This window comes from Liolophura sinensis, chromosome 13, assembly GCF_032854445.1.
Source record: "Liolophura sinensis isolate JHLJ2023 chromosome 13, CUHK_Ljap_v2, whole genome shotgun sequence".
Taxonomy (NCBI): Eukaryota; Metazoa; Mollusca; class Polyplacophora; order Chitonida; family Chitonidae; genus Liolophura; species Liolophura sinensis.
In genome coordinates, this window is record NC_088307.1 from 16,753,792 (window position 1) to 16,777,813 (window position 24,022).

General features: G+C 39.2%; 1 protein-coding gene across 1 annotated transcript; it reads left to right on the forward strand.

Moving 5' to 3' along the window:
* The first annotated feature begins 8,079 nt into the window (after positions 1-8,079).
* Positions 8,080-21,448, forward strand: LOC135480477 (U4/U6 small nuclear ribonucleoprotein Prp4-like). Its single transcript, XM_064760317.1, has 15 exons — positions 8,080-8,260; positions 8,673-8,749; positions 9,411-9,483; positions 10,176-10,297; positions 10,774-10,856; positions 11,696-11,789; positions 12,580-12,674; positions 13,325-13,383; positions 13,554-13,677; positions 14,884-14,976; positions 17,179-17,301; positions 19,116-19,223; positions 19,604-19,722; positions 20,302-20,351; positions 20,675-21,448. Exons 1-15 carry the CDS (start codon positions 8,095-8,097, stop codon positions 20,831-20,833), a joined length of 1,545 nt encoding a protein of 514 aa, XP_064616387.1. The 5' UTR covers positions 8,080-8,094; the 3' UTR covers positions 20,834-21,448.
* The last annotated feature ends 2,574 nt before the right edge of the window (positions 21,449-24,022 follow it).

Genomic DNA, 24,022 nt, shown 5'->3' on the forward strand with positions numbered 1-24,022 from the left:
CCCAAGAAATGTGGAATGTGAAGGATGTGTCCAGCCTTTGTCTTGTCTGTTTCAGCTTAGAACATAATGCATTGTGCTTATAGTATATCTGTGATCAGGTCTGCCATGTCCGATATTTCATTCACCTGTTATTGATTTGTCTGGATCACTTTTGGCTCTAAACCCTAAAAAAACATCTACACTGAAAAATTTATGTAAGATGACAATATGTGCATGTAGTTACAAGACTAGCACCCTGGAATTAAGACTGTGAATATGTGAGGTTTTACTTTAGAACTGTCGATGATGGATTGTGCATGATGGTTAAATTGTGCATTCCACTGTCCTTAAAATATTCTAGGTATGAAAAAAAAAAGAAATGTGTATACATATAACATGTGTTGATCACCAGCACTGAGATTAAGGCACATGGTCTTGTGGCTTAATTAAACATCGATCCTAGAGGATTTAATTGAAAGCCTGTTGTAGTATGCATAGCAAAGTGAAAGTGAAAGTATTAATAATGTGTAATAATGGCAGTATTAACACTTTCACTTTCAAACCTACCTTAACACTGTTATTGTAAAGCTACTGTATCAAAGTGACCTTTATTTTGGTGAAATAAATGTCACATGTAACAAGTTAATACAATGATGTCTTCTCTCTCTGAGTAGATATAGCCTGTGCCTAGCTAATACACACTAGGCGTACGAAGAGGATGTGGTATTTGTGACTTCTTCTTTTCGCTATCCATGTTTAGAACTCAAAGTACGATTGTTTTGCCTGCTGTCAGTATACTGTGGCTGGGGGACTGGGACAGCAGTATTTCTGGAAAAAAATTAGGGTTTTTAAAGGAATATCTTTACAACTTCAAAGATGGTATGGTTTTAACTTTACGTGAAGAAGTTTTATAAAATACGACTCGAGTGAAGCTTTCTTAGAGCTTTTAAGTCTGAAAGAAATTTGTATGCAAAGAATTTTTTATCAGTAAAACATTTTCATTACATCCACTTATTTTATATTATACATCTCAAAAGCTCGAACGTTTTTTGGAACTAAAGTGGCTGTAGATATGATGTAACATTTAATGTGACAACCCTAAAAACTCATCCTAGAACATGGATGATTTTGATTCATTTGATTGTATTGGTGTTATAACAGTCAGATTTTCATTTGTGTTTATAAACGTCGGCATGGTTTTCCAGTGAGGCAGCACTAATGAAAGTCAGATTTATGGGTGGGGGAAACCGACATGACCGCCACTCTATATGTACATGACAAACCTATAGGCTGCAAGGTGCATTTGGGCCACTGGTCAAGGTGCATTTGGGCCACTGGTCAAGGGCCATTCGGATAAGAAAAGAACACAACTACAGAACGAACCCAGCCTTTTAGTTTAGCTAATGTTAGCATATTTGTGAGTCAAATATTTCTCTGGAACCTTGCCAGATGGAGGGGTTTCATTCACACATAATAAAGAAATTCATTGTATATTTAAAATGAATAATCTGGAGTAGTCTGTGATAATACACCAGTCCGTTAAGAAATAATCTCCAAGCCACAATTGTGGCATGATCAAAATAATGTTGATATCAACATAAAAACATGACATAAAAAGCCTATACAATGGAATGATGGTGGCTGGAATTGGATTCAAGCAGCAACATCTTCATTCACGTCATTGTGCACCAAGGACGAGGGAGATCACATACATGATCACCTGAACATTATATGAGGTATCAACGGGATTCTGTTCACCAGACTATAAACAGCAGACACTGTAACACAGATTTATTTATTTGATTGGTGTTTTGCATTATACTCATGAATATTTCATTCATAAGAACAGAAAACCAGGTAGGGCCCGGGTGAAACCTATGGCGATCTGCAGGTTGCTGACAGACCTTCCCACATACACAGCCGGAGAGGAAGCCAGCATGAGATGCTAGAATTGAAACTGAACAAGCTGTATCACATAGGTGAGAGATTTATTGGCCACTGTGCTGCGCTAGGCCCCTAGTAATTATAAACACAGCTAATTTCCAACAAATGACATTTCTGCAAAACCTCTAAAGCTTGAACAGCCATGAAGATATGACAGACTGAAATGTACATCAACATGAATCACCAGGTTTTGCGTGCTTGCCCATTTGGTGCGCTAAGATCACCCTTCAGTTGATATCGTGACTGTTCACAGCCCAGTGCAAAATCATTGTACTTAACAAATGAACAGTTTCTGAACTACCACAATTCATAACAGCTGCTTATATTTACATGTATTTACTTGATTGTTGTTTAATGCTATACGGTTTCCTCCCACTGTACTGTTGGCCTCCGTCATGTGAAGTGAAATATTCTTGAGTACAGCTCAATCAAATGGGATCAAATCAAATAAAGACTATTTGTATACAAAAGACTCAGCTGCTTATAAAAGGTAAATCAGCACACAGTAATGACTTTGACCTTCGTAAAGTTTTTTTAAAACGGTTTTTATTCATTGCTCATTTGATTGTTAGCTGACATATTCAAAACATTTTTCAAAAGCAGCTGTTTTTATGAGTGGAGGAAACTGGAGTGCCCAAGGTAGATCAAAGGTCTGTCAAATGACATTCAACTTGTGCATATTGATCAAACAATATGTGTCACATTGGTTAAGGCCCGGCCTTTAGTGAATGAGTGATGGTTAGGGTTTAAAGTCTTACTTAACAATCTTTCAGTCACATGATGACGAAAAAGTCCTTAAAGTGCATGTAATGTGCCTCCTTGCTGCAAAATGGATTTCCACAACTCTTTTATCTAGTGCTGCTTCACTGAGACGACTTACCAAAGGCTAGTAAGCTTTGTACTTATACAGGTCAACCAGTCGTTGCACTATTCCCTTGATGCTGAACACCAAGCGAGGAAGTTACACTCCAGTGAAAGTGCACACATAACCACACTACAAAGCATCGTCAATCATTATTGCCTCCAACCCTGAATGCAGCGGAATGAAAGCAATCTTGAAAATTCCCTTTCTTCTTATATGAAGGTACAATACAACTTCTGTAGGCGTACAAATATAAGTATAATAGAACATACAATAGTACATTTAATTCACCCCTTCAAAACAGTCCATCTCAGCCAGGATTTACTTGGACCCTTTGGAATTTACTCCTGCTTTAAATAGGAAAAATATGTGTCTTTCTTTGCTTACCATGGTATTTTCCTGTGTCCATAATGTCTATCACAGTCAGCTTTATTCATACAATTGCATAAATAAATACCCTGGCAGCTTACCTTACATACCATACATTATAAGGTTAAAGAGGCTAGAAATATGGTCATTTTTTTCCCATTATCTTAGACTAGCCCATATAATTACCTTTCACAAAATATCAGCCTCATCTAAGCACGTGTTCCTGTGCAAAATCGGTCGTAAAGTTCGTAAAATTTATAAAATGGGTAAGATTATAACTTTTTCAACACTTTCAATAGTGCAGGTAAGAGTCTGATATTTGCTAAGAGATATTACGTTGAGATATTTATTAAATATTCTTGGCAAGTACAGGAAAGTTGATTTGATACAGTTTTTCTGCCAAAAAAGCCAGTTAACACAGTTACTTATGTGGACAGAAATTATTAATATTTATGTCCTCGAGAGATAATGACACAAAACTATTGTGATGTTACACACACAACGAGGTTCAGTTCAATAAATAGTCACCTACATATACAAATCTTTTCATCTGCCAAGTCAGCTAGCACATGTCAAAGGTGTTATATTTGTCTGCTTCTATCATGCACATTTGTCTTTCGGTGTGCTTGCATGGCAAATTCGCCAATTGTGAAGACTAGGTTTGCCGTTTTGCTAGTCAATGAGCCCCTTTTCAGATGTTCATTGTAAACAGATGATTCATCAATGAATGAAAGAGATGAGGATGAGCTACACAGAAGGTCAATTAATTTTTGAACGCATCGTTTTCTTCTGTGACGTTTGTGTACTTCATATATGTTTTACACCGATAATTGACACATAATAAAGGAAAGAACAAATGAGTTCACAGCTTTGGACTGTCTTGCTGCAGGCGAAGAGTTTCACGAGTTGATGTCACGCTACCACATGACAGCAACCTGTCCTCAACTATTAAATTCATGAAAAGCAGATTCCTTAATGGCAAAGATGATTTCAATTTCCATATCGCCCTGTGAAAGAAAGTGAGTTGCATCTTCATAATCCTTATGAAATATAAGAAATTCCCACAGCAAATCTGAACACGATCAGAATGCGATCAGGCCTTCTTAGTCAAGACAACAGGAGGCGTGACTTGAGTGAATGGATAGTCGAGAAGAGCGTCCCTGTCACCAGATGTGGTAACTTTTTCTCGGACCACTAAAATCTGTTTATCACTCCATATCTTGCAACACATCCATGCTTCAGACGTTATCTGCTTCCTCAACTTTATTTCAACACAAAGAAGTTTGGAAACCGAACCGAACTGGCAGCCCACTGCAATCACATTTATGTACGAGGAATATCAAATATGATGAAGCCTAACATTGAATGTGGGCGAACCATTAGGTTGAGCCACTGGGCTGGGATCAAATCCGATTCTCTGGTGAACAGTTTTTGGTTTGGCCGCAGCGACACCAGCGATCGTTTCCGACATCGGACTGTCCGCTGCAGCCTTCTGCTTCTTCAGTTCAAGTTCTTTCTCGCGTTTGATCGCTTCAAACTCCTCTAAATCATCCAGCTTCAGTTCGATCCGAGTGGGTTTTCTTCTCAGCATTTTCAACTTTATGTCCCAGGATATAAAAAAAACTAATTTTGTACTTAAATTTTAAAGTTGTGCGCGATTTTTTTGCGACACGGTGTTGTAAAAACTTCCACTTCCGGTTCACCGGAAATTATGTAAAATATGAGAAATTATTATTTACGCATTTGTGGTAAGTTAATGAAAGTATGATTTTGAGAACAGAGTTTTGTAAATTAAAGTAAGAAATAAAAGTTTAATAGCAGGATAATACAAAATGATAACCTGACATTGTTTTCTAACGACATTCTAAAAACGGATGGTCCGTGAAACAGGAAAGCTATTTTATGGCATGACCAAGAGCTCTGCAGGTTTCTGATTTCCTCAGACCCTGTTCATCTGCACACTTTGGTAAGTCTCGTGTTAATTCTGACGACAGTGCAAAAACACTGACGGCGTCTTTTTTTAAGTTCTTATTTTTTTTATGCAAGGCTCGTTTATATATTCATGAGAGGCCTCCATATAATCCGTATATTTACAGCTTTAGGATTTTTTTTCAATAATCAGTTTTAAAGGTCATTTTATAAGCTTTAAAAGTAACGTTTTTAAAACCTTTTAAAATACTTTTAAATCTTTAAAATGCGACGTAATAGGAGTAAAATCTGGTAAATACATAATGTTTGAAACTTATTTCTTAATCTTTGATAACATCTTGGACTCAGATCCAGATAATACATAGGTTAAAATGTTTTAAAAGCTTTGAGGATGTGTTATAAAGCTTTGAAAATAATATTTAAATTTTAAAAATGATCACCGTTCTCAAAATGTAGACATAAAATCGATTATTAAGCTGCTAAACGCTATTCCAAGTATTTTTTAAAACCTTAAAAATATTTCTCAAACCTTTGAAATATAATTTTCAAACCTGCATAATTTGTTTCCAGAACTTTAAAATACGGCATAAATAGGTCAACGGCAGAGATAAGACAAAAGATCTGATTTTCTTTGTCCGGTTAATTTTGCTTGGTTACCTTTACTGTGCTGTGTAACTAAAATAGCCCACATGGAACGAAATCGATAACTGACAAAATCTGAAAGCCATATGGTCAAATGCATACACCTAGTTCCATGTCAAACCCAACCTTGTTTATTTTCTTGACAGCCATTTGTCTTTAAATACCCAATAAATGACTCCAAAAAATATCCAAACTTATAGATAGATAGATAGATAGATAGATAGATAGATAGATAAACAGATAGGTACGTAGATATACTTTATTTATTGTCGGTTAACAAAATAAGTAAACATTAGTTCGCAATGTAGCCATTATCACCGACCTAACAGATAAGAAAACATAGATAAAGATACCAACATAACACAATACAATACATTAAGAAGAAAACCGACCCGTTTTCCCTGAACATACATATATAAACACACAAATAACAATACACACACAAAAATATAAGGATGGTTGCTTTGCCTAGTTAAAAATTATTTAAATAACTAAGAAATCCTTCATGAGTGCATGCAGCATAAAATTCATGTAGGTAGGCTAAATCCAAATATCACAAACATATTCGGTTGTATTTTATGCTACGGAAATAATTTATTTCAAATAATTTGAATAATTTTGAATAAGTTTTAAAATTATATACTGTTTTGTACGTTGGAACAAAAAAAATTAGAGGTATGGAGGCTGAGGAGATTAGGTCTCGATTCCTTTTCAAGTTCATACCCGCTTTTAAAATATTTCAAAGAAGTGAGCTGTTTGGATAGTTGCAGGCAATGCATTTGACAGTTCAGCTCCTTGGTACCCAAGCCTTTACAAACCATGTCTTGTCGTTCTGCAGAATGGAACTTCTGGTCTATCCTCTCCTCTCAAACCGTAACACACGCCTTTTTCTGTAAATAGATCTTTTACGTACTTTGGTCCAAAGCCGCGAATGGCTTCGTTAACTTCAATGTCTAAAAGTTGTTGTCTATGATAAAATAGGGTTGGCAGTTTGGTTTTTGCCAAGAGATCCTGATATGACGAATTTCGGTCATTGTTAACGAGTCACAGGCCTCGTTCCTGAATTTTTTCTAACTTCAATCACTAAAAGTTGTTGTCTATGATAAATAGGGTTGGCAGTTTGGTTTTTGCCAAGAGATCCTGATATGACGAACTTCGGTCATTGTTAACGAGTCGTAGGCCTCGTTCCTGATTTTTTCTAACTTATCACAAGCTGTGTTCTCTGAATAAACTACTATGTTATCATCGATTGTTGGTCATTGTCAGAGAGGCCATGAAATCAAACTTGTTGGGGTTAGCTTTCATATAGTTATTTATACTATCTCGCGAGTCATTTTTTAGATAACGACAGACGTCTCCTGTCGTACTTGCAGTTGCGCTCAGGGTGCTATCATCAATTCAATCTAACAATTTACATCTTCCCAAAAATAGAAAAAGATCGTTAATGAAGATGTTGAACAATATAGGCTCAAGAATGGAGCCTTGTGGAAAGCCGGAAACAATAGGCTTCCATGAACCTATCTGTGAGATAACAGATTTTAACATTTCAATTGTCGTAGAAAATAACTTCGTTCGATGACAATGAAATATTTATCACGCAGTCCGTGCTTCCAGTCTGCTGTATGTGATTTGAGTGAAGGTTTTTGCATGGTTTACTGAGTGCCGAACTACAAGATGTCAGCGCCCATAAAGCGTTGTTTTCCGGCGCTACAACGCAATAATTAGGTTTACTGGATCTAGCTTTTATACAGTTTTGCGAGTTTTCTATTCATTTACTCATCTCTTCCAGGAACTGATCTTCCTGTACAGTGTCATTCTCTGTTTTGCAGGTAAATGCTCGAAATAGTGTGGCCAAACTCTCACTGCACGATCACCACGTATTTGTGTTGTTGTTGTTTACTCGCGCAATGTTACCGTCTGTTCACTCTACATGTAGCTTAGAATCATTAATTTCGTTTGTTTAATTTCGTAGACAAGTAACAAATTTAAGCAAAACGGTTATGGTATATGGACAATATGCACACAGATCATGATGTAGAGAAACTTATGAACGAACTTACATATGTATACAAAACAGTTTAAAAACTAAAGAAATGCTGAATGAACAAGAGTATATTGCCATCAGAAAGCCATTATGAGCCAAGGTGCAGTTACCGTTATTAAAAAACTGATGATATTTGTGGAATCATTGGGACTTAAGTATCTGTGATAGATTTGTGGAATCATTGGGACTTAAGTATCTGTGATAGATTTGTGTTGATGAGTTGATGTCAGTAAATATTTCCCTCTTATACTCGAACTGTGTCAATGTGAAGGATGTTAATTTGTTGTATTTGTGGGTGTCGTAACACGGAGAGTCACTAACCAAGATGTCAGATGATGATGAACCTCAGTACAAGCGCTCCAAAACACTGCATTATGGGAGTTTGGAGGAACAAGAACGCAGGCGTCTGGCCAATCCAGAATCCACAGGCTCGCTGGCATCAGACGCCATCCAGGCCGGCGTGTCTGCAGGAAATATCAACCTTACAGAAGGTAGGCAACATTTAAATCCTGTTACGGTGTCATTTTCAGTGTCCAGAAAAAGTGGGTTTTTAAGTCTGAATAGAACCATCACAACAAGCTATGTCATTTTTATGATGTGTGAGAAAACTGATGAAGAACATCAAAAAGATTGTAATAAGTTGGCTAGTGTCTTTCTTCAGACTGCGTATTATTTTACATCTGTAGGCTTCAATGGTAACCAGACTGATAATAAATGTACTTGATGTGTTGATTTCACAACCAAAGTCAGTAAAAAGTATTTCAACAAATATTTCAGCAGTATATTGGTAGAATTATTATACTGATTTCTGAAGCCAAATGAAATGGTGCAGTGGTATAATTTATCACTCTTACATTTTAATTTATTAGTCAGTTTCAATTTATTTATTTTCTACCATTCCAGCTGACATAATGGAGATTGATGAAGATATCAGACAGAGTCAAGCCGAGTTGTTAGCTGAGTTTGAGAAAAGAAAACGGGTAACTGTTTATAACTTGATGAAGAAAGAATGTTTGAACGGATATGTGTGGGTAGTACCTTAATTCCTCAACCTTTTTGCATATGAAAGAGCAACTTTCAGTGCAATTTATGCACATTTTTGATTGGATTTTGGAGACAAAACTACATTGGCTTGATTGGCCAATTTCATTGCTTCACAGAAAGTGTAATATTATAATTTAACACAGAATAGTGCTTTCAGAATGTGCTGGAAGAAACACATTGCACACCTTTCAAACACGCAGAAATGTTGAAGAATTACAGTAATATTTTGTGCCGAGGACATGAGTGAGCATGTTGCCCTTTGACGCCAGTCAAATTTTCAATTAAATTTTCTGATAAAATGTACAGCCTGTTGAATATCTCTCTGAAGGGACTATTAACAAAATGACTGTTTGGAAGGTCGACCATGTCTGCATCTTCACATGTCACAACTTCAAAATGATGGAAGGTTAGTATTGTGTGAAAAATCCTTCTAGCCAATGAAAAAGAATAAAAAATTATGACACATGGAGAAAGATTTCCAGATCTTTCCAGATCTTTCCAGATTTGTGATGGATCCATTATAGAATGTGTTGAACAGTAGACTTTGTCTCCTGCTGTTGTTTGTTCCCTCCTAAGTGGCTTCTCCTCTGTTTCCAGGCTCGTCAGATACAAGTCTCTACAGACGACTCGGAGGTAAAAGCTAACCTGAGACAGCTGGGAGAACCTATATGTGAGTACCATGAGCACACAGAAAACAGTTTGAGAAACGTTTAGTTTTAAATTAAGACATATGATAAGTAATGTATATTTGTATATAAAGCATTACTCAGTTATGGAATATTGTGCATGTATGAATAAAGTCAAACCAGCTAGTTTGTCTCATCCCTAATAATGTCAGTGTGATTTTTAGTACTGAATGAGGGGCCTCCATGGCTCAGTTGGTTAGCGCGCTAGTGCACAGCGCAATGACCCAGGAGCCTCTCACCAATGCGGCCGCTGTGAGTTCAAGTCCAGCTCATGCTGGCTTCCTCTCCGGCCATACGTGGGAAGGTCTGGCAGCAACATGCGGATGGTCGTGAGTTTTCCCCCAGGCTCTGCCCGGTTTCCACCCACCATAATGCTGGCCGCCGTCGTATAAGTGAAATATTCTTGAGTATGTAAAACACCAATCAAATAAATAAATAAATTTAGTACTGAATGAATTCCTGCCAAGAATTTATTTCCTTGATGGCGAAATTTGTAACGCTGTGCTCACACTACTTTACTGATATGACAGCGACCAGCATTAGGGTGAGAGGAATTTAACTGGCACCCATCGCATTGGTGCAAGGCTCCTGGGGCACTGCCAAGTATATTAATCCCTCTTATTGATCCGTTAGTTTTCTACAGTAGATCAAAATTTTTCGTGATGAATTGTTAAAGGTTTGTTTGGAGAAGGACCTGCAGACAGAAGGGAAAGGTTACGCAAACTTTTGGGAACAATTGGAGAAGACAGTCTGAAGAAAAAAGGCATCCATCAACAGCAACAGAAACAAAAGGAAGAGGTGACAGTAAAACTGTGATTTATGAAGTTGTGCAGTAACATCTGAGATATCTTTTGTTTTCTTTCTATTAAATACAAAACTTTTTTTCTTAGTTCCAAGTTTTGTGAAACTGGAAAGAGTTATTTCCCTTGATCATGTTCTCATAATATCATTTAAAGCGATTGTAAATGTCCTGTCATGTTAAGGGTGTCATGTACAAGTGCATTGTAAAACTTTTGACATTTTTCAGCAGATATAGTGGCCAGAAAAGATTGGATATTCAATAGAATAATTTGTTGCTATTTCGTGCAATATTTGCTGCTGACCACTAAAATTTCAAACCCTGAAGTTGAACAATGTGCGCTCTCACACTACAACTTTCTTAAGTTTTATGAAACCTAAAAGCTCACATCAGATTTACTTTATCTTTTAACTGAACTAACTTCAGATACTTCATTCAGTAAGGTATTATTGGATTGTTGTTGTTGCAATTCCAGCAGGAAAATATCACCTGGTACCACGAGGGCCCAGATTCTTTACGAGACGCCCGGATATGGCTGGCAAAATATTCCCTTCCCAGGTCAGTCTCTCTTACCTACAGTATTTAACTACAAAGGAAGGAGTGTCTGTGTTCGTGTATGTCTGCCGGGTGTGGGCGAAATTAAGCAGCCATGACATCATTATGAGAATCCCCTAGATTAGCTTTGGGAAAATCCACCAGAATCTAGTACCATATTACACAAGCAGTTGCCCCAAACAATTTAGCTTCCTCCCCGCACAGTGCTGGATGCCATCATATGAGTGAAATACTCCTTAGTAGGGCATTAAAACACCAAGCCAATAAATAAATGAATAACCCAAAGATGTTAAAGGGATACAGAACGGATGTTGATTGGTTGACAGTGGAGATAGGATGTCCTGGGTTAAATTCCATGGTCATGAACAAATGTCACGAAAAAATTCAGATTGGGTCCTTCGTGGCTCAGTTGGTTAGTGCGCTAGCGCAGCGTAATGACCCAGGAGCCTCTCACCAATGCGATCGCTGTGAGTTCAAGTCCAGCTCATGCTGTCTTCCTCTCTGGCCGTACGTGGGAAGGTCTGCCAGCAACCTGCGGATGGTCTTGGGTTTCCTCCGGGCTGTGCCCAGTTTCCTCCCACCATAATGCTGGCCGCGGTCATATAAGTGAAATATTTTTGAGTAAAGCGTAAAACACCAATCAAATAAATAAATAAATAAAATTCAGCTTAGATTAGGCATAGCCTGTACTTGTCAATCTCTCACGCAAACCAATCAGAATCAATTCTGTATCCTTTTAGTAATTAGAAGTAAGTTCTTCTAATTAATCAGTATAACTAACTGACAGACTTGTGTGAAAATAAAGCTTTGTTTTACAGCCTACACATGGTTTCTTCTTTCAGGGCGAAGGCGCGTTTAGAAAAGCAAAGAGAATTAAAGGACATCCCTCAGACTCAGAAACAAGCTGCCACTCAAGATCTTCATAAACGCCTGAGGGTAATGTTACAGAATTTTTTCTGTGTTTAATATTTTCATTAAAATTGGGCAGGGATATGTCCTCTGGAAAACTGTGCGTCTCAGCCTACTGCAGGTGCCAAATTTGTTACATTTTAAAACCTGGGCGAGCATGACAAAAGTCGACAAGTGTGTACGTACTTGGGATTTGGTCTGCTCTTTTGTTCTAAACAGGTAATTGTTAAAATATTACCGTTAATCCTATCCATTCCAGGTAAAATTCCTACAAGTGATCCAGTAACTTGGTTTATTTTGGATGTCTTACCTTGACATTTCTAGTGTACTCTATATTCTTGGCCTTTTCACAAGTTATACTGTTATACTACACACATTAAGAACATACATTTTTAAAGTATTAAAAAAACTGTCAAGTCAAGTTGCCTTTCTGAAAGTTTAGTCCAAATTGTCCCTACAAAACTTGTGCCGTTGTTAACACATCTAGTTTGTGAAAGTGCTGGGTAGACTGTGGCTTTTAGTCAGAAGGCTTGTCAGGTACCAATGAGACATTGGGGTTTCCAACATTCCCGCTGTCCAGTTTTCTTCACCCACAAACTTGATAGACGTCCATTGCGGGAAATATAGATGTGTGTGTGTTTTTATTTTTATTTGTATAAAACACAATATAATGATGAATATGAATCAGTAAAGAAGGTATGGATTCATCTGTCTATGAAGTTGTACTCTTTTTCATGCATGAAATAGCAGACAATGTGTTAGAAAACACCTTAACGATCAGGTGTTGACTAAGTATTCTGTGTTGTTTATTTTCCAGTCACTGACAATAGAATGCAGTCAGATAGGGGATAATCGACCATTGTCTTTCTGCCAGTTCAGTCCAAACTGTAAAATGCTGGCCGTCGGATCCTGGTAAGAAAGCTGTTGAAACGTAAGATTATTCTTCAGCATTACCATTTGTCATACATGAGATAGAAGGATGTCAGTGTGACAGCGGCCGGATTTACAAACTATTTATTCAAGCCTGTGTCTATGGTTTATGTGGTATTATGACAAAAAAAATCACTTAGTGTATAGCGACATTTAAAGCGGTTTGTTCAAACTCTGCAAATCAATTCAGTAATATCAACTTAACATGATTTGTTTACTTGTAATATCAACTGAACATGATTTATTTACTTGTAATATCAACTGAACATGATTTATTTACTTGTAATATCAACTGAACATGATTTATTTACTTGTGATATAAACTGAACATGATTTGGTTACCTGCAATATCAACGGAACATGATTTATTTACCTGCAATATCAACTGAACATAATTTATTTACTTGTAATATCAACTGAACATGATTTATTTACTTGTAATATCAACTGAACATGATTTATTTACTGGTAATATCAAATGAACTTGATTTGTTTACCTGCAATGTCAACTGAACATAATTTATTTACTTGTAATATCCACTGAACATGATTTACTTACCTGCAGTGTCAGCTGAACATGATTTATTTACCTGCACAACTCTGCCACTGTTTCCTGTTGTTTTTTTCCTCAGGTCAGGTTTGTGTAAGCTCTGGTCAGTGCCGAACTGCGATCATATCCGCACATTAAGAGGTCAGTATGGATATGGGAATTCGTATTTATTTATGTTTATTTATGTTTGTTTTTTTATCTGGCAGGTTGAGCTTTTTCGTTTAGCAGCTGCTACATGTATAATTTCCTGATGGATCTGATCAGACGACTACCCTGGGGGTCTCACAACCGTTGTTTGTTTATTTGGGCAGGACACAACTGTAATGTAGGAGCCATTGTCTTCCACCCTCAGGCCACACTTACCCTCGACGACTCAGCCTGTTGCTTAGCCTCCTGTGGACAAGATGGGACGGTCAAACTGTGGAACTTGATCAGGTACAAGTCTTGTGGCTTACAGATCTGTGATGCAAAGTACTGGTAGTGTAAATGTTGGAATTTTGTAACGACTAAAGCACTTTTTTTTTCAGTGGAATTCATGTATACAATTAGTTTGAAAAACATGCTAAAAATGCAAGCTTGGTAAAAGTGTACAAATTGTTTCTCCATCACCCCATTGTTTTCGGAGAGTGTTTGTAAATTTTTGGTTGCAGAGGGGGTTGAACAGGTTGAAGGATTAAGGTGCATCTCAGGCTGATTTAGGCAGAAACTGTATAAATGTCTGAGTTTTTACCCCAAAGGCTGATAAACTTGATGTTGGGACTACACCAAATTACCCATAATGTCATGGAAGCCTTCACCAACTAATCACAGAGCTGTACCATATACTGATGAAAGTCTTTACCTGGTATATCTTGAGGTATTAATTGTTCACAAACTAATCAGCCTTTTGTGGTTTCAGCTCATAGAGCAGTGATTTGTTGGTGTGAAATTCCAGGAAACAATAAGTGGTTTAACTCTTAGTTAAATCAATGACTGCACTTACAAATATTTCCTTCATTTAACTCTTAGTTAAATCAGACCCTTGTATTATTTGGTGAAAATTTTAGAGAAAAATGTCTTATGGTTGAATGGATGGGGCGCTATGTGACTCGCATAGATGGAGTTCAGGACCATTTCCTGAGCTACTTTAGTTGCAGAAAGCGTTTGGGCTCCCAGACTGATGAAGCTAATCAAACTGTATTAAAACTAACAAGTAAATAACATACAAATTCATTCTCATACTGAAAAGTTCTCAGAAAGAATTTGTTTTGTTGAAAACTGCCAAAATTTCTTCACTGAGAATGTCACCTTTAAAGTTTGGGATTAGAACCTTGTCAGAGACTGTGGTCTGGAGATTGATTAATTTGATGTTGAAAACTGTACTTACAAATATTTCCTTCATACAACAGCTGTCAGCTTCCTGATTCACGAGCTTTAACACCATTGAGAATGAGGATAAATCAGTAAAGTATCGAAAAACTGCTTTAAGAAAAGGAGTTTCCCCTTTTTGATATTTCTGTGTTTTGAGAATTTTTTAAATAGTGCATCATTCTCTCAGGTGTGAAAAACTACTTGTTTCTGAAATGAAGTCTTGTTGCTGAAATGAATATAAAATTAACATAATTAAGTTTTTGAAGTTTTCTTTCACTTTGACCCTTGCAGTGATGAGCCTATAGCCGACATCGAGGGTCACGCCCCGTACAGAGTGTCTCGTCTGGCATACCACCCCTCGGGGCGCTTCCTTGGCACATGTTGGTATGTCTAACAAATCTGTTTATGACACAGATGTAGAACATAGAACATATAGAACATGATTTATCGGCTCTAGACAGTTAATGCGCAATGAGCGTGCATCTGTGTTGTGCATCTTGAGTTGTGCATCTTGAGTTGTGCATCTTGTGTTGTGCATCTGAGTTGTGCATCTTGAGTTTTGCATCTGAATTGTGCATCTTGAGTTGTACATCTTGAGTTTTGCATCTGAGTTGTGCATCTTGAGTTGTGCATCTTGTGTTGTGCATCTTGAGTTGTGTATCTTGAGTTGTGCATCTTGTGTTGTGCATCTGAGTTGTGCATCTTGAGTTGTGTATCTTGAGTTGTGCATCTTGAGTTGTGCATCTGTGTTGTGCATCTTGAGTTGTGCATCTTGAGTTGTGCATCTTGTGTTGTGCATCTGAGTTGTGCATCTTGAGTTTTGCATCTGAATTGTGCATCTTGAGTTGTACATCTTGAGTTTTGCATCTGAGTTGTGCATCTTGAGTTGTGCATCTTGTGTTGTGCATCTTGAGTTGTGTATCTTGAGTTGTGCATCTTGTGTTGTGCATCTGAGTTGTGCATCTTGAGTTGTGTATCTTGAGTTGTGCATCTTGTGTTGTGCATCTGAGTTGTGCATCTTGAGTTGTGCATCTTGAGTTGTGCATCTTGTGTTGTGCATCTGAGTTGTGCATCTTGAGTTGTGCCTCTGAGTTGTGCATCTGGAGTTTTGCATCTTGAGTTGTGCATCTTGTGTTGTGTATCTTGAGTTGTGCATCTTGTGTTGTGCATCTGAGTTGTGCATCTTGAGTTGTGCATCTTGAGCTGTGCATAAAATGTCAAGGGCTGACAGATAATGATTTTTTCCATACACTCTGTAGTAATTGTTTTATTGTATGCAGCATGCTGATTTCTGTTTAGTTTTGTACGCCAGAAAATCTGTTTGAGTGTAATCACTTGACTATTCCTCATATTGACTGAAGATTCCTCGTATTGGCAGAAGATTTGTGTAAGAGAATGTAAGGGGGGACAACTCGGGTTGTGACCAAATGCAACTGTGATGTGGCACAGCTTATTGAGGTGCATTAGGTTTGTTGAGTAGACGGCGTCACTGGGTGCAGAATTGCTGAGATCCATGCGACATGGTCTTACAGAATGAGGGGAAGAGAAAGTACTTCTGAGGAAGGCTTTTGCTGTTAGAAAGTAATGTCCAACTTTGGGACTAATTTTATCCTTGCCACCAAAGGCTAAAGTACAAAGCCTTAAACATGCAAAGTACAATATGTGGTCTTGCTGAGAAACCCTTATGTGGGGGTTGTGACATTATGGTGTTTTGTCCCCACATCATCTCTTATTCTTGACTGCCATTGGCTGATCAGGCAGGTTAAAATGTTAATGTACATTTGTCAGAGCCTCAGGGCTATATAAATCCCATTGGAGATTTAAATAATTTTTAACACTATGCAGCTGAATAGTTACCACACAGGCTAACATCATTTTAAAATTCAAATTTAAACCCTGCGCAGCTAAATTACTGCCCAGACTGGCATCATTTTTCTTCACGACGCTGCATTCCATGGCATGTCATTGTGACATCACCCCTACCAGCGCTGTTCGCAGTCAACATAGCTTGCATGATTTTTCTTAGCTCAGCTTTACAGATGCATGTGAATGGCTTTAGATTTGGTACATATTCGGGAGACAAAATCGTTACCTGCGTGTTGAGAAGGGTTCATGGGGATTTGAACCCTGACTGTAAAATTTCACACCCATTGTTTAAATCCAGATATACGTGTACCTTCTCAACTCGTGGAACTTATATTATTTATACCCTGGAATCGAAAGGCCACGGTAAACTTGATAAACTTTTACCAAGTGCATATATGTATTGATACATGTAAAGTTTAAAAAGAATATGTTTTATTTTTGTAACGTTACATGTGTTTTATTTTTGTAACGTTACATTACGGGTGTATAGCAGTTTAAGTCACACAACAACGTTTTTGGCTCTCTGACTTGGCACATTCCTTGGCTTTCTAAGAATTCCACATTAATAGATGATTTATTGAATTAGCAAGTGTGTTGGAAAGCAGTGACTGTGGCCATTCAGGACTGTTTTCAACCAAGTAACTTATATTACATTATACGCCGGCTTTCCTGTTATAACATGTCTTAAATTTTTTTGTGATTTGTTTTATCTTGTTTCAGTTTTGACAACTCGTGGAGGCTTTGGGATTTAGAGGCTCAGGAGGAGATTTTGCATCAGGAGGGTCACTCCAAACCTGTGTATGACCTGGCGTTCCAGGGGGATGGGGCACTGGCCGTCACAGGGTAAGACTGTAAACTGACTCCAAACCTGTGCATGACCTGGCCTTCCAGGGAGATGGGGCGCTGGCCGTCACAGTGTAAGACTGTAAACTGACTCCAAACCTGTGTATGACTTGGCCTTCCAGGGGGACGGGGCGCTGGCCGTCACGGGGTAAGACTGTAAACTGACTCCAAACCTGTGTATGACCTGGCCTTCCAGGGGGACAGGGCGCTGGCCGTTACAGGGTAAGACAGTAAACTGACTTCAAACCTGTGTGTGACCTGGCCTTCCAGGGGGATGGGGCGCTGGCCATCACTGGGTAAGACTGTAAACTGACTCCAAACATGTGTGTGACCTGGCCTTTCAGGGGAACGGGGTGCGCTTGCAGTCAGGGGGTAAGACAGTAAACTGACTCCAAACCTGTGTATGACTTGGCCTTCCAGGGGGATGGGGCGCTGGCCGTCACGGGGTAAGACTGTAAACTGACTGCAAACCTGTGTATGACCTGGCCTTCCAGGGGGATGGGGCGCTGGCCATCACTGGGTAAGATGGTAAACTGACTCCAAAGCTGTGTATGACCTGGCCTTTCAGGGGGACGGGGTGCGCTTGCAGTCAGGGGGTAAGACAGTAAACTGACTCCAAACCTGTGTATGACTTGGCCTTCCAGGGGGATGGGGCGCTGGCCGTCACGGGGTAAGACTGTAAACTGACTCCAAACCTGTGTATGACCTGGCCTTCCACAGAGACGGGGTGCGCTGGCAGTCACGGGGTAAGACTGTAAACCGACTCCAAACCTGTGTATGTCCTGGCCTTCCAGGGGGACGGGGTGCACTGGCAGTCACAAGGTAAGACTGTAAACTGACTCCAAACCTGTCTATGAGCTGGCCTTCCCGGGGGATGGGGTGCTGGCCGTCACAGGGTAAGACTGTAAACTGACTCCAAACCTGTGTGTGACCTGGCCTTCCAGGGGGACAGGGCGCTGGCTATCACGGGGTAAAACTGTAAACTGTCTTCAAACCTGTGTATGACCTGGCCTTCCAGGGGGACGGGGCGCTGGCCGTCACAAGGTAAGACTGTAAACTGACGGCAAAGCTGTCTATGGCCTAGCCTTCCAGGGGGACGGGGCACACTGCCAGTCACGGAGTAAGACTGTAAACTGACTGCAAACCTGTCTAAAACAGTAAACAGACAGTAAACTTCTAGTCACAGCTTCAGCATGAAGGGGATAGTGCAACGACTGGTTGACCCGTATCAGTATAATGGCTCGGGCGGTGCAGCTTACTTGCCTTCGGTAAGGCATCTCAGTGAAGCAGCACTAAATAAAAGAGCGGTGGAAATCCGTCCTGCAACAAGGAGGTACATTACATGCACTCTAAGGATTCCTTCATCACCATATGACTGAAAAATTGTTAAGTACGATGTTAAACCCCAAGCACTCACTCCTATACTATTCTGAGGTCAGACAGTAAACTTTTAGTCACAGCCTCAGCATGAAGGGGATAATGCAACGACTGGTTGAACCGTATGAGGGTAATAGCTCGGGCGGGGCTACTTACTTGCCTTTGGTAAGGCATCTCAGTGAAGCAGCACTGGATAAAAGAGCGGTAGAAATCTGTCCTGCAACAAGGAGGCACATTACATGCACTGTAAGGATTCTTTCGTCGTCATATGACTGATAAATTGTTAAGTACGACGTTAAACCAGAAGCGCCCACTCGCCCACAGCTCAAAGTGGCAGTCACCGGACTTTCAGTGAGCTGTGTGTACAAGGTTACAAATAATCAATATAAATGATATAAATACATAAATTTCGTTAATTGCTGTTGTTGTCATTGCAGTGGCCTTGATGCCTTTTCGCGAGTTTGGGATTTGAGAACTGGTCGCTGTATCATGTTTCTAGAAGGTCATCTAAAATCTGTGCTCTGTGTTGATGTTTCTCCAGATGGGTGAGTGGGGTGATTACCATGGTAACAGTTGGTATGACAACATTTTTCTTTATGAGATAGTTCTGAACGATTAAAACAAAAGTATTTTCAAACTGTTGTGTAGGGATTATTTGCTACATGTAATATACTATCATCAAAAGACAACACATCGTTTGGTCTATTTATACACCATGGTATACATGTATTTATCTCAATTTTAACATTTGTATGAACAATGAACGAAATACTTTTTGGTTCACTATAAATTGTTATAAATACCATTTGGTACAATTTGGTTTCACTAAAATTTGTATGAAAACTTATTTTTGAAGCATTTGTTGACATATGGACAAAAAAAATGAGGTAATTTGAGATTTTTTAACTTTTATGCATGTTTGAAGATACCATGTAGCGACAGGAAGTGAAGACAACACTTGCAAGATTTGGGATCTGCGACAACGAAAATGTTCCTACACCATTCCAGCTCATACCAATATAATCTCAAAAGTCAAATTTCAACGTAAGATGTTTTTTTTTTTTTTTTTTTTTTTTCAAATTGAAGTATTGTGTCTCATGAAGACTTAGCTTGAATAAGATTTCCTTGAGGATGTTGGTTTCAACTTTTATGACATTTTGCCACTGTGCAAGTGGAATGACATTATACTGTAGCTCCAAAATTCATGCGCAACGTAATGACCCAGGAGTCTCTCACCAATGCGGTCGCTGTGAGCTCAAGTCCAGCTCATGCTGGCTTCCTCTCCGGCCATACGTGGGAAGGTCTGTCAGCAATATGCAAATGGCTGTGGGTTTCCCCCGGGTTCTGCCCGGTTTCCACCCACCATAATGCTGGCTGTCGTCGTATAAGTGAAATATTCTTGAGTACGGCGTAAAACACCAATCAAATAAATAAATAAATAAGTCAAAAATTCACACTGTGCATGCTGTCCTCTTTCTGTAATAAATATACATAAGTTACTGTATCAAAAATAACTCGTCCAGTACTGCATTTGGAACACAAAGATGTTGAAATTTGCGAAAGGGTCATTCTACCATGGCTCTGCTTCTCTGATCTTCAGTTTATCTTTTTATTTAAATTCAGCTAATCATGGGAACTACCTGATCACTTCATCCTATGACCAGACAGCCAAGGTAAGTAAACAAACCATAAATCACTCACCTGTTCAGTGAATTGATCTTTTACACTGTGTTAATCAACGTCGCGTTTTACATACACAATCAGCCGACATTTCATATTTGTCTGACTGGTCAGTGTGCAGTGCTAGAGATTAGTGGAACACAGCATCATTTATTATGTTAATTGGTGCGATATTTTGAATTCTGGTACAGATTGTTTTTCTCTTTTAACCCCAAGATGTATGAATGTAATATTGCCTCATATGTCACTTTGTGATTTTAGAGAAATACAATTTTTTTCAATCACAGTCTGTATTTTTTTTTTTTTTTTGTTTCAGGTTTGGGCACATCCGGTCTGGTCTCCACTGAAAAGCCTTGCTGGACACGAAGGCAAGGTCATGTGCCTGGACATATCCTCCGATCTCAAATACATGGTGTCAGCGTCCTTCGATCGAACGTTCAAACTGTGGCAGACGGAGCTTCCTGGCGGCCTGTGATGAACTGATGGGATGGTGAAATCAGTGACGAGTAGTCGGCTTTAAGTCATCGTATCAGCCTCAGCTGCCCTTAACATTTTCTTTTCAAACTGTTGTCATAATTTTCGTACACCTTGCTTAACTCAATGGTGCAGAGTTATTTTTATATAATTCTTGAGATTTCTTGTCTGGAAAAGTATTTTAACTTTGTTACGGCGCTTTATGGTCACTTTACAACTCCATTGTAAAGTCATCAAGTGGAAATCTGTTGTCAGTCAAACCCTTTCATTCAATGAAATGTTCGCTTTTTCATTCACTGTTACACTAGGTTGTCACTATATGGCATGACTGACTGAAAACCTGGCAAGTTTTGCCGTCCTCTTGAACTGAAAAGGTTTTTGATCAGCCATCCAGGTGCATCCATCCATCCGCTGCCCGTCCCCTCCCCCAGCTTCATTTCCACTGTGTTCCCTTAGCTAAGTTTTACGGCTCAGACCTGTCCAGAATGACAGTATACCCAGGGTATCTGTTCTTAAGCTCTAGGCTCAGTTTGCTCATAAAGAAGTCAGAAAGGCCACCACAAACCAGTAAAGATGATTTACAGATTGATGTCATTCAGTCATACGCTGAAGCAAGAAACTGTTGTGTTTGCACATAAGGAAGAATTGTTTGATGAATTGGATAAAAGAGGACTCTTAAAAATGTTTTCAGGATTTGTTATGAATGCTTACAAGTGTGTACACGGAGGTGTATATCGTTATGTGTTGTTCTTGCGGTAGGGAGAAATGATAGAGCAATCTTCCAAAGAGTTTTTTTTTTCTTTTTGTTTCAAGGCAACAACTCCCATATGCCAAGTCCATACATGCATTACAGAAATGAAATGTCACCATTTTTTACTGAAATAAATGTATAAAATAATTGATTTTCAAATATATGTTCTTATCGAGCCTTGTTTTTGTGAAAATCATGTAGGGTTAAAGCATTGTCAACAGTACACGAACTGTGTACAATCTTCAGTAGTCTGTCTTAAAGGTACTACCACACCCCACAGGGTTAAGTTCAAACCGGTTGAGTTTTGGTAGTGATCTTGGTTTGATATGCAGCTCTATGAAACTATTCCGCTGGGAATAAATCATGCACATTACTGTTTAGTGAACTGAATATCTTCATTTGCAAAGCGTTTTTTTTTTTGTTTTTTTTTCGTTCGGTAAGTTACGTTAGTATACGTTCTTTACGCAAACACCATTTTTTTGAGCCGAACCAAAAGTTACATGCGCCGTATCGAATCGTCAAGACCAAAACATGTCAAGACCAATACGTAGTAACAGTAGGTCAAATGTCACAGTTTTATTGAAGACCGATTTGTACTTAAAGAACAAGCTTCTATTTCTACAAAGGCTCGTCAGATGTAGACTGCTGTCATTACACAAAATTCTTTCACCGTTACAAATATCTGTTCGGTATGTTATAAAGTACCTACACTATTTGGTCCAACCTTCCCAATTGCAGCGAGAGTCTTCACGACGTCCTTTGAGAAGTGTTCATTTAGAACGTTCCTGAGACGTCATTCTATTTTATCTTGTCTGACTTTATGGTATCACGCTTATCGTCGCTCTGGAATAGACTATACAACATGTCTGTCAATGTTTGCGCAAGGAAGTTTGGATAGTCTTCCGTACATGCGCTTTACAATGTTGAAACGTGACTAACTGCACGGGGGTCGTTGGACACCATATACGTCAATCAAGAGTGGACATTTGACATCACAATATTGTTGTGAATAGATTAACCGAATATCACACACATTGGGTACCAATGGTCAGTCTTTCTTTGACGTCACAAATGAATTCACCGAGAATGGAATTAAAGTTATGGTCGTGGCGAGAAGGGATGGTGGTACATACGGTGTGCGGGATCCATGTATTCACCAACTAGAAATGGAAAAAATGTTACTGCGACGTCATAATAGGGTGGACCGGTAGATGACCGTTTGTGCTCCGGTATGTCGTCACAAAATGTTTGACGTGCAATGTGACGCGCTGATGACGTTTGAAACGTTAACTGTTTATTGACGTTGTTGCTATAGCACCACTGTATACAAACAGCAAATTCGCCAACGGTTCATATTAAGGCAGTCTGGAACAAAGATGTCGCATCCCTCGTTATGTGGGGATGTTATACAACGATAATATCGGAATTATACTCGCCTTGGATCTCCGAAGCAGCAAGTTTTGCCATTGGTATTCCTTGGGAAGTGTTATCTCATTTTCTAAAGACACTTTGGAGCCTTGTGGTAAATTTGCCGACCTTTTCCTTGTGCTTCCTGCAGGGAGTTTCCAACATGACGTTCATGGTGAACCGAGGTATTCCTTTCGCACCGCTGGTGGCCTGTTGGATGTTCATAGTGGCTAGTATCGCGGTAGCCATGCCAGGACTGAAGCGAGTCCTGACGTTCAGGTTCACCCGGGATTTGGCAGAAGTTCTCTGTCGGCTCGCCTTTCCAGTCATCACCTACCATTTCATCTGGATTCCCGTCAACCAGTTTTTCTGCATTAAACTTAGTTCCTCTGGCATGGACAGCAAATACCGCGCCCAGTGGCTGCCCTTCTTGTCGGGAATGCTTGCCGTCCTCGTTGTGCTTGGCACAATCGTCTACAAGAACCCTTCTTTATTGTCTCGGCTTGGAATCTGTGCCAGAAATCGCCTGCCCCGACCTGTGAGTGTACCGGGCTCTCCCCGGAAGCTGCAACACTTAACCCCTGTCCGCCTGACCCCTCCAAACCCCAGGAAGGAATGGCGCAACGACGGCCCCTGGATCATCGCCTTGACCCCAGCTCGACGAGTACTGCCCATGCGCCAACATAAGCTCACCCGAACAGGAACCATTTATGGTTAAAAGTCTACGTGAAACTTTGTCTCAGGACTCTCTGACAAGGATATTTTCAGAACCTATATACCGAAAAAACGCTTTAAACTTTTTCTCATGCCAAAATCACGAGTTTTATAGCGAAACCTGATGCTGATGAAAGCAATTCATACATTGTGTAAAAATTTTATAGGCCTACATTGTTCTGAATTTCAAACAAAGGGCCTATATATTAGTGTGACTTTCACAGTTATGCAGTTTGACGTACACTTATGTTTAACTCTGCTTAGTTTTAATCATGTCCAAAATTCACTGAAAATCCTGAACTTTGATTACCACTGTTA